Source organism: Physeter macrocephalus, unplaced genomic scaffold (genome assembly GCF_002837175.3).
Source record: "Physeter macrocephalus isolate SW-GA unplaced genomic scaffold, ASM283717v5 random_253, whole genome shotgun sequence".
Classification (NCBI taxonomy): domain Eukaryota; kingdom Metazoa; phylum Chordata; class Mammalia; order Artiodactyla; family Physeteridae; genus Physeter; species Physeter macrocephalus.
The window spans coordinates 13,173-26,431 of NW_021145539.1; the positions used below are offsets into that span (position 1 = coordinate 13,173).

At 50.4% G+C, this 13,259-nt stretch overlaps 1 protein-coding gene across 1 annotated transcript in view; it reads left to right on the forward strand.

Moving 5' to 3' along the window:
* The first annotated feature begins 11,882 nt into the window (after positions 1-11,882).
* The window catches only part of COPG1 (COPI coat complex subunit gamma 1), a 25,534-nt gene continuing 24,157 nt past the window's right edge, over positions 11,883-13,259 (forward strand). The window contains exons 1-2 of the mRNA XM_007130837.4: positions 11,883-12,033; positions 12,927-12,979. Coding sequence (XP_007130899.1) covers positions 11,997-12,033; positions 12,927-12,979 — 90 coding nt within the window. The 5' untranslated portion in view covers positions 11,883-11,996. The remainder of the gene's footprint in view (positions 12,034-12,926; positions 12,980-13,259) is intronic.

Genomic DNA, 13,259 nt, shown 5'->3' on the forward strand with positions numbered 1-13,259 from the left:
CCTTGTATTAAATTCTGTCAGTTCGAAATACCTACAGTGGTTTCAGTTTTCCTGGCTGGACTCTGGCTGGTACACATGGTAAGTGTTCAGATCAAGTAGGCAGTAAAGGGATAACTCAGCAGGCTTGGGTAGCCCAAACCCTGCACAATCTATGGAAAGCACTGCCCTTGACTGGCTCGTGGGAGCTAACCTACAGACTCTTGGAATATCTCGCCTGGTAAGAGTGCCTTTGTGTACCTGGAGTCTGGGGCCACGCCAGACAGCTAATGCTAACAATGCGATTTACGGTGAATGCTTATTTTTATTTGCCTGGGACCTTTGGCCACACTGCTTTAGTTCGACGTGGTTAGGGAGTGGTAGTGGAGACCAAATACCTGTGGTCAGTCATGGGGTTGCTCCCTGCCTACGAGACTGGCCCTCCAAAAAAAACCCCGAACTCTGAGGCTCAGATGAGCTTCCCTGGTTGGCCACATTTTGTGCATATTGTCACACATGGTTGCTGGGAAAACTAAGTGCTGTCTGCAGGTCTCCTCTGGGTGAGGACAGCCAGATGCTCGCACCTGGTCGCTCCCGGACCCCACTCTGTACATTTTTTCCTTGGCTGATTTTATAAATTTATTTATTTATTTATTTATTTATTTTTGGCTGCGTTGGGTCTTTGTCGCCGCGCGCGGGCTTTCTCTACTTGCGGCAAGCGGGGGCTACTTTTCATTGCGGCGCACAGGCTTCTCGCTGCAGTGGCTTCTCTTGCTGCGGAGCACGGGCTCTAGGTGTGCTCCATACGTCAACCGGCATCTATTGAACTCTTCGACTAACTGACCATTTGCTAGCCAGGGAGTGACCAGAGAAGGTTCGTGTGGGTGAGGCCACTCTAGCTGCAGAGTGAGGGAGGACCAGGAGTAAAACAGGGAGGAGGCGACTGCAGAAGCCCAGAGAGACAGGCTGGCGCGTGGACCAGGGGGGCTCAGTAGTTGCGGCACACGGGCTTAGTTGCTCCGCCACGCGTGGGATCTTCCCGGACCAGGGCTCGAACCCATGTCCCCCGCATTGACAGGCGGATTCTTAACCCCTGCGTCGCCACTTCCAAAGTCCCTCCTTTTCTGATTTTAATCTCTATTCTTCTGCTATAATGAACTGTAACCACGAGTTTAACAGTTTTTCTGAGTTGTATGAGTCCTCCTAGCAAAACACTGAAGCTGAGGGTGGTCCTGGAGACCCCCAACACACCAATTAAACAGGAAACTTTGTTCTTCCCAGAGACAAAATGTCTAGGGTCCCCAGAACTTAAGTAACTTAACTGAACTGGATGCAGGTTCTACTTGACTCCAAAGGCCTGGCCCCCGTCACCACACACCATGTACTGTCTCTGGCAAGGACGGAGCGGGGGGGGGGGGGGGGAGCGGTGAGGAATGTGGAAGCAGGAAGGCCACCATGTACTGTCTCGGGCAAGGAGGGGGGGGGGGGGGGGGGGGGAGCGGTGAGGAATGTGGAAGCAGGAAGGCCACTTGACTGAGAAGCTGAAGTAGGGATGGCTGAGGCCCCTGCTGACTCCAACAACTCATAAATCCATACGCCAATAGGCATCTATCGAACTCTTCCACTAAGCGACAATTTTCTAGCCAGGGAGTGACTGGAGAAGGTTCGTGTCGGTGAGGCCATTGGAGCTGCAGAGTGAGGGAGGACCAGGAGTGAAACAGGGCAGAGGCGACTGCAGAAGCCCTGCAGACAGGCTGGCGCGTGGACCGGGGGTGGCAGTGGGGAGAGAGAGGCAGGGTGGATTCAAGCCACCACGGGCAATGGCTGTTGGGCCTCTCCGCTGGGAATCCGGCCCCACCTTCCCCAAACCGGTGGTGTCCCGGCTTCAGCACTAGAGTGAGAAACACAGCATCCTCTGGTCCCTTCCTTCCCCTTGCTTCACCCACCCCAGCAAATCATGTCATGTCTACTTCTGAAATAGATCTGCAAGGGCCCTCTTTTCTCTCTCTCCACCTCCACCACCAAAGTCCAGGCCGGCACCCCCCTTGCCTCTGCACCACCTGCTCTGTCCCGGGATGCTTGCCTGGCTAGTTCCTTCTCAACCCTCTGGCTTCGTGCAAGATGTGGCTCCTCAGAGAAGCTTTCCCTGCCCACCCAGGGAGAGGAGGCCACGTTGCCCTCTTCTACAGCCTCCTCTTCTGTTCTCATTTACAACTTTTCTCACTTTCTCCGACAACCACAGCTAGGACTTGTTGAGCATTTACCGTGTGCCAGACACTGCTCGAAGCATATTACTTCATATCAGTTCACTTGGTCCTCATTTACCCAATTCCATTTTAAATTAACTTTACAACTAAGGAAACAAGTTTAAAACTACTGCCTCAACAAGCCTGCGGGCACGAGGAGGGCAGGGAGCCTGCCTGTCCAGGTTATTGCTGATCCAGAAGCCAGGCACACAGCCTGGTCCATAAGCAGGAACTCTGGATGTATTTGCTGGAGAGACAGAAGCATGCGGATGGACTGGATGTGGAGACGGGGGAAGGAAGGTGTTGAGGACGGGTCTCGGTCTCTGGGTGAGGCAAGCGGGTGGTACCATTGACAGAGGTGCGGAGGTCTGCCGGGTGAGCCGCTGTGCAAACCCTGTGCAAAGCCCTCTCTGAACGTGGGCTGGACCTGATTACTTGATTCTACCAAGTAGGATGTGACAAAAGGGATGTGATGTCACATCTGTAGTTAGATTACAAAAGATCCTGACTCCCATCTCACTAGTAGACTCACTCTATTGCCCTCCTGGTTTGCACACTCTAAGGAAGTGAGCCGACATGTGGAGAGGCCCGCGTGGCAAGGGGCCGAGGGCAGCGTCTGGCCAAAGCCATTGAACGACAGAGGCCCTCGGGCCAGTGGCACACAAGGAACTGAATCCTGCCAACAGTCACACAATTTTGGAAGACCTTTCCCCAGCCTTCAGGTGAGACCCCAGCCCCTGTGCAGCCTCCTGAGAGAGCCTGAAGCAGAAGACCCGGCTGAGCTGGGCCCAGATTCCTAGCTGCACAAACTGTGAGATAAGAAATGGATGGGTTTTTATTTTTTATTGTGGTGAAAAGCACGTAGCATAAAATGTACCACCTTAGCCATTTGAAGTGTCCTGTACTGTTAACTACATGCATATCGCCCCAGGGCTGAACTTCCGGCGGGGGTGGGGGGGGCGGTGCCAAGTCACAGGCCCTTTACAAGCTGCACCAGGGTCACCCTCCAGGGGAATGCCAGGACCAGGTCCCTGCACATGAAATGTGTCCCCGCCTTAGTCACACAGTGCGACTTGTGTACACCCCACGATACCATGCGTGTGTATTTTAGCTGTTCGTGCAAAGGCAGACTTGCTCTGGGGCCTTTCTGACCACAAATTCCGCAGAACCACGTACAACCCAAAGTTGGTGGGCCCCGTGGGGTGGGTGTAGGGCTCGGAGAGCTCATCACAGGCACTCCCTGTTGGTTTACTGAGCTGTCACTATTCTGTCACCGTCCTTCACTCTGCTGGCGGGTGGAGATGTGCTCAAGGCTTTCTATTCACTGTCACCAGCTCCTGGTGAGTCACTAATAAACAATCCAGCCCCGCCACCCCTCCTGGAGGGTGAGAGCCTGCAGAGGACTGCTTCTCCTCCTACTTTGCAGCGACAGGAAAACTGTCTCTGGGGAGCCTTGAAGCTTTGTTGCAGGCCTATCAGGTTCACAGCCACACATCCAGAGAAGAGCAGGATGGGTGTTAATTTTGTTGCTTGGGAACTGAGAAGCCACAAGAAGCTGAGTTGCCTGACACTCCCAGTCCGGGGCTCTTTCATCACACAAAAAGAACACCATGCGTTTGCGTGCGGACACTGCTTTGACTTCAGATGTTATGTTTTTCTTCTCAGTCAACCAGCAGTGATCAACGTGAAGGAATGTCTTATTGCAGAAAAAGAATAAACATGGGGTCGCTCAGAGCAGGGCTGGAGTCTGGGCTCTGCCATTCATTCATCCCACTGCTACTTACTGGCCACTTATTATGTGCCAGATGTCAGGAATATGCCAGACAAGGAGCTGCCTTAGCAGCTGAAGCTGGAGAGATGACAGTAAACAAGTGTGATGGTTAACCTTATGTGTCAACTTGACTGGGCCATGGGGCACCCAGATATCTGGTGAAACATTACCCTGGGTGTTTCTGTGAGGGTGTTTTTGGATGAGATTACATTTAAACCACTAGACTGAGTAAAGCAAACTGCCCTCCCCAATGTGGGTGGGCCTCACCCAAACAGCTGAGGGCCTGAGTAAAACAAACAAACAAAAAAAACGGAATGAGAGGGAACTAAACCTGCCTAAGGGCCTTTCAAACTAAGATATCAGCTTTTTTCCTGCCTTTGGAGTCAAATTGAAACAACAGCTCTTCCTGAGTCTTGAGCCTGCCAGTCTTCAGACAGAAACCACTACTCAGCTCTCCTACTCCTCAGACCTTTGGACTCGGACCAGAACTTAATCATCGGCTCTCCTGGGGCTCCACATTGCTGACTCACCCTGCAGGTCTCGGGACCTGCCCGCTCCCATAACTGCATGAGCCGATTCCTTACAGTAAATCTCAAGCTCTCTGTCTCTCTGCCTCTATATACACACACACACAAACATACACATCCTATTATTTCTGTCTTTTTGGAGAATCTTGACTAATACGACAGGCCAACAAATGATCAATTTGGACGGTGATAAATTACCATGAAGAAAGTAAAACAAGATGGTGAAAAAGAGAGGGGGTGGTACTTTAGCCACAGAAGTCAGGAACGCCTCTCTGAGCAGGTGGCCTTTCAGCTGACCACAGCAGGAGAGCAACAGGCTCATAAAAGCTGTGGGGGACTGGCTGGGCAGAGGCCTTGCCCGCAGGGCAGGGTCACGGAGAGCTGGAGGGACAGGAAGGATCCCAGCGAGGCTGGAGGGGACCATGCAGGAGAGTGGGGCAGGATGCAGGGTGTTAGGGCCTCACAGGCCACGGGGAGGAGTATGGATTTTATCCCCAGTGTGAGGGGAATCCTCTGGAAGCTTTTCTACTTTTCTGGTGGGGGGGACCGCACCTCACAGCATGCAGGATCTTAGTTCCCTGACCAGGGATTGAACCCATGCCCCCCGCAGTGGAAGCACAGAGTCTTAACCACTGGACCACCAGGGAAGTCCTGGAAGCTTTTAAGAAGTTGTTAACCATCTGGCTGCTTTGTGTCCCTAGCTTGCTGTGTGATCTTGAGCAAATGAATGTACCTCTCTGAGCTTCAGTTTCCTGGTGTTGCTGTGACGATCAAATGAGATAACGTAAGAGAATGAGTTAGCGTCCCGTCTGGCGCAAAGAAGCGGCTGTGGAAATGTCAGTTTCTTTTGCTGGTTGTTCAACGGGGGCACTGATTGGTAAATGCTGACACTAGAACTAGCTGGGGAAGTAAAACTGACATGAACTTTCTGGAAACAGGGGCAAAATGTATACCAGAGATGTTTATCACAATGTCGTTTACACGTGGAAAAACTGGAAACAGCTAAATGCCTGAGAGGAAGACGCTTTGGTGCATTAAAGCTAGAGGTGTGGGGACTTCCCTGGTGGTCCAGTGGTAAAGAATCCACCTTGCAATGCAGGAGACACAGGTTCGATCCCTGGTCAGGGAACTAAGATCCCACATGCCGCAGGGCAACTAAGCCCGTGTGCCACAACTACTGACCTCGGGTGCCTCAACGAGAGAGCCCGCATGCCACAAACTACAAAGCCCACGCGCTCTGGAACCCCTGCACCACAACTACAGAGCCCACGCGCCCTGAAGCCTGCACGCCACAACTAGAGAAGAGAAAACCCGCATGCCACAACTAGAGAGTAGCCCATGCACCACAACTAAGACCCGACACAGCCAAAAATAAATAAAATTTAAAAATAATAAATACCTCTTTAAAAGAAAAAACTTGTAGTCAGACAGACTTGGGTTCAAACTTTGGCTCTTCCGCTGCCTCCCCCGGGCAACTTTTGGCAAATCATCAATTTCTGTAAGCTTCAGTGAACTTGGAAAATGGAGACTGTGAGAATTAAATTAGAGAGCTTGTGCAGCCCATAACACAGTACCTGGCACCTGTCAGAGACACTGGGGGAAATGCAAGTACCAAGGTTACCTTTATTTTTTTAAATTTATTTATTTTTTATTTTATTTATTTTTGGCTATGTTGGGTCTTCGTTGCTGTGAGCAGTCTTTCTTTAGTTGTGGTGAGTGGGGGCTACTCCTTGTTGCAGTGTGTGGGTTTCTCATTGCAGTGGCTTCTCTTGCTGCGGAGCACGGGCTCTAGGCGCACAGGCTTCAGTAGCTGTGGCACGCAGGCTCAGTAGTTGTGGCTCACGGGCTCAGTTGCTGTGGCGCACGGGCTTAGTCGCTCCGCAGCATGTGGGATCTTCCCGGACCAGGGCTTGAACCCGTGTCCCCTGCATTGGCAGGTGGATTCTTAACCACTGCGCCACCAGGGAAGCCTGATTTAATTCAATTCTAATTAAAATCCTACGGTTTGTCTATGGAACAAGCAGAGGTAAGACATGCTCTGAGAATAAGATGGAAGGACTCGCCTTCCTAGATAATAACATCAACGCTTATCCTGACTATGATGATTAACGTAGTACGGAATTGACACAGGGATAGACAGACTGACAATGATACAGAATAGGAAGCCCAGAAACGGACCCACAGAGATGGCCCTTGATAAATAACATACAAACAGAATATAAATGCAAGTTTGATATGGGGCAAAAATGGCATTGCAAATCAGTGTGGAAAGAAAGGCTTATTCAATAAAATGTGTTAGGCAACTGATTATCCAAATGGAAAAAAAAAGAAATTGACTCCTTACCTCACACCATACAAAAAAAAATTTATGAAGTCAGAACTTAAATGTGAAAGGCAAATTTAAAATCTTTGGAAGAAATCATAAAACTGTGCTGTTCGATACAGCTCAATATTAAAAAACCAAACAACTCAATCAAAATATGGGCAGAAGACCTAAATAGACATTTCTACAAAGAAGATACCCAGATGGCCAACAGGCACATGAAAAGATGCTCAACATTGCTAATCATTAGAGAAATGCAAATCGAAACCACAGTGAGGTATCACCTCACACCAGTCAGAATGGCCGCCATCAAAAAATTTACAAATAATAAATGCTGGAGAGGATGTGGAGAAAAAGGAAGTCTCCTACGATGTGGGTGGTAATGTAAATTGGTGCAGCCACTATAGAGAACAGTATGCAGGTTCCTTTAAAAAAAAAACTAAAAATAGAACTACCATATGATCCAGCAATACCCCTCCTGAGCATATATCAGGAAAAGACGAAAACTCTAATTCAAAAAGATACTTGCGGGTCTTCCCTGGTGGCGCAGTGGTTAAGAATCCGCCTGCCAATGCAGGGGACACAGGTTCAAGCCCTGGTCCGGGAAGATCCCACACGCAGAGCAACTAAGCCCGTGCACCACAACTAGTGAGCCAGCGCTCTACAGCCCGAGAGCCACAACTACGGAGCCCACGCACCGCAACTACTGAAGCCCACGCGCCTAGAGCCCGCGCTCCACAACGAGAGAAGCCGCCGCAATGAGAAGCCTGTGCACCGCAATGAAGAGTAGCCCCCTCTCGCCGCAACTAGAGAAAGCCATTTCTTTTCAGAGAACTCATCTTATAAGCCTAGAAGCTGCCCCTAAAGCAAAGGCAGCCGTGAGTCTCCCTGTTACCTTGGGGACAGACAGGGCAGGCCCAGGACTCTGCCTGGAGTCATGCTGGTGGGCAGCCAGGGCCTGGCAAGGGGCCCTGCTCTTGGCGAGAGGTCCTGGCAGAACCTCTTCCTGCTGTGGCTTCTGAAAAACTAGAGGTAAAAAGAGAGAGTTGGTGCCCCCTGGAGGGCAAGAGTGGGCACCTCAGAGGAAGGCTGAGGAAATTCTTAGTACAAAACAGTTTTTTTTAGTTTGGGGTGGGGTGTGGTGTCCGTGTGGTGGTAGTGGTGGTGAGAACGTACCATTAAAATAATCTCTGCCTTTTTAAATTCAGTGTTTATTAAGGTAATTGTAGATTCAGCTGCAGTTGTGAGAAATAATACCGAAAGATCTTTCATACCCTTTGTCCAGTTTCCCCCAATGGTAATATCTTGCAAAACTATAGTACATAGATCAATGGAATAGAATTGAGAGTCCGGAAATAAATTCACACATTTATGGTTAACTGCCCTTGAAAAAAGTGCCAACACAATTCAATGGGAGAAAGAACACTCTTTTCAACAAACGTTGTTGGGACAACTGGATGGCCACATGCAAAAGAATGACGTTGGACCGGACCTCACACCTTATACACAAACTAATTCAAAATGGGCCAAAGACCTAAATGTAAGAGGTAAAACTATAAAACTCTTAGAAGAAAACATAGGGATAAATCTTCATGACCATGGATCAAGCAATGATTTCTTAGAAATGAATAAATGGTACCTCATCACAGTAAAAAACTTTTGTGCTTCAAAGTACACCATAAAGAGAGTGAAAAGACAACCCAGAGAATGCGAGAGAGTATTTGCAAATCACACACCTGATAAGGGCCTAGTATTCAGATTATATAAAGAACTCATAACTCTGTGATAAAAAGATAAATAACTCAATTTAAAAATGGGCAAGGGATTTGAATAGACATTTCTTCAAAGAATACAGATGGCCAAAAGCACCTGAAAAGATGCTCAACATCAGGCCTTCCCTGGTGGGGTGGCACAGTGGTTGAGAATCCGCCGGCCAATGCAGGGGACACGGGTTCGAGCCCTGGTCCGGGAAGATCCCACATGCCACGGAGCAACTAACCCTGTGTGCCACAGCTACTGAGCCCACGCTCTAGAGCCCATGAGCCACAACTGCTGAAGCCCATGTACCACAACTACTGAAACTCATGCACCTAGAGCCCGTGCTCTGCAACAGGAGAAACCACTGCAATGAGAAGCCCGCACACTGAAACGAAGAGTAGCCCCCTCTTGCTGCAACCAGAGAAAGCCCACACACAGCAATGAAGACCCAACGCAGCCAAAAATAAATAAATAAATTAATTTTTAAAAAAAGATACTCAACATCATTAGCCATCAGGAAAATGCAAATCAAAACCACAACGAGAGGGCTTCCCTGGTGGCGCAGTGGTTGAGAGTCCGCCTGCCGATGCAGGGCACACGGGTTCGTGCCCCGGTCCGGGAAGATCCCACGTGCCGCGGAGCTGCTGGGCCCGTGAGCCGTGGCCGCTGAGCCTGCGCGTCCGGAGCCTGTGCTCCGCAACGGGAGAGGCCACGGCAGTGAGAGGCCCGCGTACCGAGAGAAAAAAAAAAAAAAAAAACCACAACGAGATACCACTTCACACCCACTAGAATGGCTATAATCAAAAAGTCAATAAATGTTACTGAGGATGTGGAGAAATTGGAAACTAATACACTGCTAGTGGGAAAATAAAGTGGGGCAGATGCTTTGGAAACCACGCAGTTTTGCAAAAAGTTAAACAGAGTTATCATATGACCAGCATTTCTACTCTTATATGCTCAAGAGAAATGAAAACATGTGTCACACCAAAGCTTGTACACAAGTATTCACAGCAGCATTACTCACAAGAGTCAAAAAGTGGAAACAGCCCAAGCGTCCATTAACTGATGAATGTTAAATAAACAAAATGTGTGTGTGTATGTATATATATATATATTCATAAATGCAATATAATTCAGCAATAAAAAAGAATGAAATACTGATTGATGCTGTGACATGAACCTTGAAAACACTATGCTAAGTGAAAGAAGCAGACACACAAAAGGCCACACTGTATGACTCTAGTTACATGAAATACCCAGAACAGGCAAATCCACAGAGACAGAAAGTAGATCAATGGCTGGGGCGGGGACTGAGGGATGGTGAATGACTAGTAATGGAGACAGATTTCTTTGGGGTGATGAGAATGTTCTGGAAGTAGTGGTGATGCACGCTCAACTGTTTGAATATACTAAGAACCACTGAAGTGTACACTTACAAAAGGGTGAATTTTAAGGTATGTGGATTATATCTCAATTTTTCAAAACGAGTAAAGTTAATAAAAAAACAATACCACAAGCAGGATACTGATATTGGTACAACCTACTAATGTTATTCAGATTCCCTAATTTCTCCTGTACTTTCAGTATCCTATGTTTCCAAAGGACTCAGCAATTATCATGAAGAGTGTATATTACAGGGACTTCCCTGGTGGTCCAGTGGGTAAGACTCCACACTCCCAGGGCAGGGGGCCCGGGTTCCAATATAAATAAATAATAACTAAATTTTTTTTAAAAAGGAATGAAGTACTGATACATGCTGCAATATGGATGAACCTTGCAAATATTTTTTTAAAAAAGAATGTATATTACAGTTAAAAAATAATAAAAACCCTACAATTACGTATTAGCTTATACAGAAAGCTGGACTCACAACCCACAATTCTCATTATAAAAATGAGGTATTATTAAAATTGCCCTTGGTATATAGTTCTATAGAATTAATATCATAATATAAAAGGATATTTATCCCAACACACTTTATCTGTACTTCACGGTCTTAACACAACAAAGCAAAAGTCTGGGGTTCTTCTCTGGTTTTTAACCATGAGGCATACTTATTTCACCTAATTATGAACACTTTTACACACTGCTTTTCCCTTCCAACGTCTCATTTTGTTTAAGAAGTTTGGATACTGCCTTCCAAGTCCTCAGAAACATCCCTTTATAAGGATGTGGAATCTTTCATCCCATGGATGCACCACAATTCCCTTAATCATCCCGTTACTGCTGGGCATTTAGGGTGTTTCCAATTATCTCGCTGCAAACTGCTGCAGTGAGCAACTTGATTTTCTTCCTTTGGATGATTTCCTCCGGATAAGGAAGGGGTGGGGTTACTGGTTAAAGATTTTGCACATCTTTCTGGCTCTTGACAATTTCACGTTGGCGCAAGACCCCCGCCCCCCCTCCCCCGCGGCCCCGGGCCCCAGCTTCTGTAAAGCGGGACTGCAGAGGCGGGCCCCTGCGCATCCGGGGTCCCCGCGCGTTGCGGTCCACGCCCCCCGCACCTTGGGCACCGCCCGCGCCCCGGCTCACCTGGACTCCTCCCCTCGGGCCAGGGGACTCCGTCTCGGTGTCGCGCAAGTCCTCACCTTGGCCTCGGGGTGTTTTCCCAGGTCCGTGGAGGTAACCCTGGGCGACGTCCGTCTCTCCTTCGCGTCCTTTCCCGCCCCCAGCGCCAGGCGGCGCATCCAGTAGGTGCTCGATAAATACCCACAGATTTAAAGAGCAAGTTGACGCTGCTGCGCCGACCTTTCACTCTAGTCAGATCCCTGGAAGTTAACCAAGTACCAAGCAGTTCGCGCCGGGAGCGGACGTGAGGGGGGCGGGCAGAGGTGAACTGCAGGAGCCCATTCATGCAACAGTTGTCTGAGCACCTACTGGATGCCAACATCATCCACCGCAGGGAATAAAAGACAGTCAAAGCGGTAAAGTAAGAAAGTAGTTAGTGTGTCAGACGGCGATTCGAGGTAGGCAGAGAAATACGACAGGGGAGGGGCTGAAGTGAGGCGAGGCTGGCGGGCCTCCCGGAGGAGGTGACCAGAAGAGGTAGCACCTCGGAGGTGGGCGGCTGCTCGGGCCAGCGTGCTAAGTAGGGCCTCGTCTCCGTAAGCACGTTTAAACTCCCGCCACAGGCAGTGAGGGCGGGAACGAATGTACCGAGAGGAGGGCGTAAGGCCCCGAATTAAGCCCCGGCCCCTCCCGGCAGGGACGGAGTTAATGCCTGACGGGGCGAAGCGTCCCGGGTGTGCGCATGCGCAGAGCGCGGAGTGCGCCTGCGCACAGCGCCGGGCGACGTGGCCGGCCGGAAGTGGCCCGTGCGGAACCTCCGGAGGACCACCGTCGTCAGTCGGTCAGTCCTGCGCTAGGTGCTGGTTCGCGCCCCCGCCGGCACCACCATGCTGAAGAAATTTGACAAGAAGGACGAGGAATCGGGTGAGGGGGGCGAGGCCTGGGGGAGGCCAGACCACTGTTCAGCCTCTCGGCGCCCTCCCCGGAGGCCTCTGTCCCGACCCGAGGCCCCGGGAGGGACGGGGGCTTGTGCGATGGGCTGCCGCCGGTCAGTGGCAAGCCTTGGAGAGCCCGAGCAGGCTCCACTGTTCCGCACTCGTAAGCTCGGACCGCGATTCGCTGGGTGACCTTGGGCGGGTCGCACGCCTCTCTGGGCCTCAGTTTCCCCATCTGTCAGGGGAGGGGGCCGCGCGCGATGCTCTTGTGGGAATTCGCTGGGGCTGCTTCGGTGCTGGCCAGACTGGGGAGCACAGTGTCCCGTGGCTGAGAACCCTGACTCTCATGCATTTACCCAGTAAACATATATTGAGCGCTTACTGCATGCTAGGCTGTACTGTGCCCTGACATAGCAGTAGAAGAAGTGAGACGCTCAGTGCTCGAGCCGGGAATATTAGAATGGTCGCGACGTAGTGAAGGAAACAGATGTCAGTCAGATACTGAGGTGTGTAACTAATTACACGTGTGATATCTGCCAAGCACAGACCCTAGTTGTTGGAGATGGTGGTCCCGCACGTAGTAGGAACTCAGTTGAGTACCAGTTGCAAAAATATATGCAAGACGTGACACTCTGAGAGGCACACAAGGACTGTACCAGAGCTGCTGGGTGACTGTGAGTCGGTGGCTTGGGATGGAGGGAGCCCCCATTGCAGGAGGATGGTTGGATCTACTGGCAGGTTGTAGAGCTTTGGTTGCCGTTCAGAGGAGTTGGAACTTGACTAGGTCGGGCACTGGGACATGTTTCCCTTGGCTGCATCAGAGAGAGTTCTGAAATTCAGGGTCACAGCCTGTGCTCAGTCCTGCCTGTTCTCTGACTGTAGGTGGAGGCTCCAACCCATTCCAGCACCTTGAGAAGAGCGCAGTGCTCCAGGAGGCAAGTGTCGTTTGCTCCCGCTCCCGTCTCTTCCATCACGAGTGTTCCCAGTCGGCGTATGGGCGCGTTCAGAGTGCTGGTTTAAAGGACAGCAGGGGAGGGGCTTCCCTGGTGGCGCTTCCCTGATGGCGCTTCCCTGGTGGCGCAGTGGTTGGGAGTCTGCCTGCCCATGCAGGGGACGCGGGTTCGTGCCCCGGTCCGGGAAGATCCCACATGCCGCGGAGCGGCTGGGCCCGTGAGCCATGGCCGCTGAGCCTGCGCGTCCGGAGCCTGTGCTCCG